This window comes from Vanellus vanellus, assembly GCF_965231255.1.
Source record: "Vanellus vanellus genome assembly, chromosome: 6".
Taxonomy (NCBI): Eukaryota; Metazoa; Chordata; class Aves; order Charadriiformes; family Charadriidae; genus Vanellus; species Vanellus vanellus.
In genome coordinates, this window is record NC_138911.1 from 27472983 (window position 1) to 27478982 (window position 6000).

Here is a 6000-nt window from a genome sequence, read left to right on the forward strand (position 1 = left end):
AGCCTTTGATTCCAAAGTATGCCAGTGAAAAGAGAATTAGCACGTTACGCTTTTACATAGAAAGTCACAGTTCCCCTAATAACAGTCAAAGGCTGGTTTATTGCTGGTTTGCATATCCTTCTTTAAGGAATTACATTACAAGCAATCTATAATTGTATTCCTTTGTGCTTTGCTCGTCTCAAACCTACATCTATCAGATTCCTACTGTTTTCTTCATTTTTCCAGCTTAGCTACAAAAAGAAGAGACAGTTTCCATTCAGCTATCTAGTACGACCTCAAACTATCCTTCACTAAATCACTAGACCATCTACTCAGGCCTAATGGTCACCTCCCGAACAGGCCCTGTAACTGTGAGCAACAATCTAACATATCAAAAAGGAGAAGTAGCACCTTCAAGTTGAAACAAAGAGGAATATTACTTAATAAATCTAATTTAAATATTACAACATTTGACTAAACAACATTGGTATAAATATGAATGATCCTTAAGAGAAAGAAAAAAGGAAATTTTATAATCATAATTTTATCATTTTATCATTTTATAATACATAATTCTATATATTTCCAAGTATTTTAAAATGAACATAGACTTCTGTACCTCTTTGAGAGCTTGTTCTTTTCCTAGATATTACAGAGAAATGTCACTAGTGGGCAAGCTAACAAGCACTGAGGCAACAGGAGAAAGTATCAGGTACGGTCCCAAATGGCCGGTCTTCCTTAGCTGAGAGGAATACATACCCAGTTGCCTTTGTTGTTTATATGACTCTCAGTGTACATAAATGGCTGAGAAATTGCACTCAGGTAACAAAGAAAGTAAGAGAGTTAATCGCACGTCCAAACAACACAAATTTCTTATTCCATTTTAAGGAAGAGTTTGTCTGGTTCCTATGTTACTAATTCTACTGTGTTGTCTATTTCTCAGTAGGTTCCAGGCCTCCAGAAGAGTATTAAGAGGGTATTCGAGAATTTCCCAACTTTCCTGTTTACAGTTTCAACTTCACATAAATGAAGTGTATTGCTATGGAACAATTATAGATTGCTATTTTTTCCCTGCATGGGAGGAAATGGCAAAGCTCTTAGATGGTGACCCAGAAGCTAATGGTTGTTGGGTTTTGGTTGTTTGTTTTCCATGTCTCCTCTGCAGACAAACCTGGTCCTCCTCAGAGTATAAAACTTGTAGATGTCTGGGGATTTAATGCAGCCCTGGAGTGGACACCTCCACAAGATGATGGCAATGCACAGATCTTGGGCTACACAGTCCAGAAAGCTGACAAAAAGACAATGGTAAGAAATTGCACAGTGACTTTGTATGGAGTTTAAACTATTACCTGCTCTGGCTTGCAGAAAACAGCTAAATTCATGACCCTCAGTTGTGTATCCAAGGCATCCTATGGCATACTGGAGGAAATTAAGCATTGAAGAATAGAATCTAAAAGGAATCAAAATGCTAAGTGTAGTGTTGTATAAAATGCCCAGTAGAAAATGTAAAAAGTGTGACCTAGCCTGTCCCATCTCTGGTGGGGACTGAACAGACAGCTCTACTCAGAAAGTGGAATTATATTTTTTATTTGAAATTATATTATTCACAACTGCAGGGAAAAACTGAAGGGGAGGGAGGAAGGAAGAGTTAGACTTGAACTCAGATGCTGGGCATATTAAGGTACATACTGGGAGAGGTACGTATGCCAGTCAAACTGGAAAAAGTCTTTCTCATGGAGTCCCCATCAAGTAGTCATGTTTTGAGGACACATCCTGTATCAGGTTCCCCAGATATGACTAGGGCTAAAATGTAAAGAGGGTTGGGGTTTTTTTCCTTAAAATGCAAGTATTCATACAACTACCACGCCATGCCACCGCACTTGAAAGTAAAACAGATCAGCTGATCTTCATGGGAAGTAACATAATATTCATTTTGCAGGTTACTCTGAAATACCTGTCTTTTCCTTGTAGCAAGAAGGATCTCTCTATACTAAAACTAGCACCATGTCTGACCTCTCATACCATCTTTCTAAACAGTATAGTCTTGTTACAGGAATGGTATACTGTTTTTGATCACTATCGTCGCACAAACTGTGTAGTGTCAGACCTGATTATGGGAAATGAGTATTTTTTTCGAATCTTCAGTGAAAATTTGTGTGGATTGAGTGAAACTGCTGCAACCACCAAAAATCCTGCCTATATCCAAAAAACAGGTAACATTCTTCAAAAGAAAGATCACAAAAGCCACTAAGTAGCAGAATTAATACACTAGTAAAAGGAAAATACAGTATTAGTTAGATGCACCGCTATAGATATTTTCATTACTTACTAACTAGCATTTATGAAGTATTTTAGCATCAGGAGGCCTTATCTAGGCAGATGTCCTGTACTAACACAAACATCTGTTCAAAAATATTTAATCACACAGTCTTCCTAAACTATATTATTTTAAGAAAGTAATACAACTGGGGGGTTATATTTACATTCTGGGGTTAAAAGTTTAAGATGTCTGTGGTAAAGACTTCCCCTGCAGACATATGGGTTTCATATTTTTAACAGAAGCCAAAAACCTATGATTGCCAGGACCTTTAACTAAAGCATTCAACACGAGATATATTTTAGAGTGAAGTGAATTTAAAGATTTGTTATACCATAAATGCCATAGCTTTGAAGCTTCTCTAAAGCATACAGGAAAATTAAATGACAAATTGTACAAAAGTCAACAGAATAGAAAACACAGTTCTTCCTATTTCATTTCTTTGAATTGCAGGCACCACTTATAAGCCACCTAGTTACAAAGAACACGACTTCTCCGAACCTCCTAAATTCACTCACCCTTTAGTAAACCGGTCTGTGATTGCAGGATACAACACCACACTCAGCTGTGCTGTAAGAGGAATCCCCAAGGTACGGATTACATTAACTGTCATTGATACTGTTGCAACACACCAAGATGCTGCCTTAGAATTCATGCCAGTTCAATGTGATTGGAGTGTAACATGACTATATTAAGTAAAGGTCACACAATTATCTCCCACTCACTCATAACTGATGCTTAACCAGAATGCATGGCACAAGCATTGGTATGGTTGTGCACAGAACCAGTGGGATTATACAGTAAGAGAGACAGGACAGTCATTGCTTATACTAACACCATGCCATTGAAAATGCACCATATGCACATAAAGTCTACTCACTGAGGAAGGTAAACAACAACAACAAAGGTATCTTCTCACAATGCACATTTTATTCTCTTCAGTCGTTCAAGAAAACAGCAGCTAATGTAATATTCCATTAACCTCAATGATACATAGGAACACTAGTTTTTCCTGTTATGTCCACATAACTCTTTTAGAGTCTGACTTACTTTGCAAAATTAACTAGAATAAGACCTGTTGTCACGTGTGAAGTTCTGGGAATTGTTTTATTTTTTAATTTCACAGGAATATTTTCTCAGTCTAAATGTATTTGTTTAGTCTCTTCAAAGAGTACAAAAAAATGTAGTTTTTTGTCAGGGTCAGGAACAAGCAGTAAAAACTGTATCAGCTAGGAGCTAAATTTAGGTTTCTCAAAAAAGGGAAATAGGCTTTTTGTCTGCAGTGGAAGAATTTACCATATTATGACATAATCTTGTCATAAATTTAAATTAGTACAATCACAAAAAACGCAGTACCCTTTCCCTTCCCCTTCTTGGCTGCTTATTTCCAGCTCCTCTCCCTTCCACATCCCTGCACAAGGATCTGACAGCTACACAGCAAAATACGTAAGATAATTTCTCAAAGTTCAAATTAACTCAAAAAAAAAAAAAAAAACCCAAGGAAAAAAAAGGGATAATCTTAATGTACTCATTTGCTGCCATTCATTGGATGAAGAAGGAACTCCAGACAAAAGTCAAATATGAAAATGAAGCATACCCACATAATAACAAGAACATTAAAGAAGTAATTCCAGCAACTGTAGGCAAAAATCATCCTCCAGTAGCTGCTGCAGCTGAGATTGATCATGAAATAACAGTGTTAGTAATGATATTCCCTCTTGGTTAACTGACCTTTTTGTGCATTTATATCCACTTCATTCAGTTTCCATGGTTTTAAGAAGACTCTAAGGAAAACTTCATATTTTACAGTTGTTAAATACAGTAGCCACAGGCTTTTGAATGTGAGCACGATAGCTCTTCCTTCCACATTAGCCTGAAGGACACAAATAGTCCTCATCCTTCAGTACACCTAATAACCTTAAAGCAACTTTTCCAGATACATTTCTGTATTTGCATTGCCCAACTTAACATTAACAAAAAGTTTCTATACCTACTGCAGAACTCCGCAAAAGGTCTTTTTCACAGAGAGTAGCTTATGTTAATAGAGCCTTCCAATTCTGAATAACTATAGAATACCAAGTATACCTCAGATATGATCTGTATGGCAATAAAAAGTTACCACTTCAAACAGAGTCAATATTCATGCCCTGGTAGCAGCGTTGAAATAAAAGATATATACCCAGAAAGATAAAGAGGCTACAGAAAAAGAAGCAAAAAATTTTGAGTCAGGAAAAAATCCAGCTGATATCTTTAAAGAAAATTAAGCACGGCAACTTGGATGCACTGAATTGTATATCATACATCAAAGACACAAGTGATTCAGTAGATTTGAACACGCTTTACAAAACGCCATAGTAGTTTTATTTTTTTTATGGGTGAAGAAACAGAAAATGTTAATTCTGAAAGTAAAACAGATGAATGCAGAGCTTGGTCTTCCACTCTTTAAAGCCTATTTCTTCACTATATGTACTAACGAGCTTGAAATAAACAAAAGCAGTTTGCTTTATGTTGGATTTTTCATTTTCAAAATTTCATTTATAAAAATTAAAGGCACATTTTCAGGTACTGGAAAAAACCCACAATGGCTTGAATTGGTACAGAGCCAACCACTTTTTTGCTCAGCTGAAGCCAACAGGAACTTTTTTAAATTCCTGAAGTTGCTAAAGATATGTTAAATGGTTTGGAAAATCCCTTCCCAGCCCAAACCTTGACATCCCAAGTTGACCACCCAACAGACCTTTATGACACTCCTGCTCTAATAACCTGTACAGTTTAATTCCCCTTCTGTATGATACTTGAAGCATTCAATTATATTTTAATGAGCACAATTAAATAACTCCTGAAGGAATGAATTTGTAGCTGGTTTGTAAGCTTTTTTAAAAATTGCAATAAAATAGGGTACAGACCAACATTCTCTATGTGTTATTTGAGAGTTAAAAAAATACTGAACATTTGAATTATTAGTTTCACGAGTTTATACTGAATGAGAAGAGGTTCCTTGTATTAACACTGCTGTGTAATATATAGGCCTCATAATGCATAACCCTTTGATGGCTAAATTAAAGTTCTAAGATCAGCCATAAGTCTTCCATTTTCTACCTTCTATTTTAAAAGTCTTCTTTTGTGTTCTTCAGCCAAAGATATTCTGGTACAAAAACAAAATGGATCTCTCTGGGGATGCCAAATACCGCATGTTCAGTAAACAGGGTGTGTTGACCCTCGAGATTCGGAAACCCACTCCATTTGACAGTGGCTGTTATACCTGTAAAGCTGTTAATGAGTGTGGTGAAGCTGAAATAGAGTGCAGACTGGACGTCAGAGGTAATCAGATGAATCTTATGGATAACACTTCTACTGAAATGAAGAGTAATGGATGAGTAACAGCTAAAAAAAAATATTAAAAACATAAATCATAGTTCCCCTTTATCTAACCCTGACTTCTTTGGTGGTATACAAAAAGGTTGTTGATTAAAAACACCAAAAAGGTTGTGTTTTTCATTCTGAGCTGTTATGACAGAATTAGGTTACTTGGTTACTTCCTAGGTAATATAGGTCTGAAGGTGGACAATTACTACCCTTCTGACAATATTTCTAGAGAAGATACTTAGGACTGGAATAGAGGTCTATTTACAAACACTGCATTGTAGATAATTTGATTATCCTTTGTGCCATACTCTGTAATTGAAAGTTTTACATTAAGTCAT

General features: G+C 36.1%; 1 protein-coding gene across 1 annotated transcript in view; it reads left to right on the plus strand.

Moving 5' to 3' along the window:
* Window positions 1-5673, plus strand: part of MYBPC3 (myosin binding protein C3) — a gene marked incomplete at both ends in the record, with an annotated part of 62005 nt that extends 56332 nt beyond the window's left edge. The window contains 4 exons of the mRNA XM_082485070.1: window positions 1145-1284; window positions 2033-2192; window positions 2750-2886; window positions 5431-5673. Coding sequence (XP_082341196.1) covers window positions 1145-1284; window positions 2033-2192; window positions 2750-2886; window positions 5431-5673 — 680 coding nt within the window. The remainder of the gene's footprint in view (window positions 1-1144; window positions 1285-2032; window positions 2193-2749; window positions 2887-5430) is intronic.
* Window positions 5674-6000: the final 327 nt, after the last annotated feature.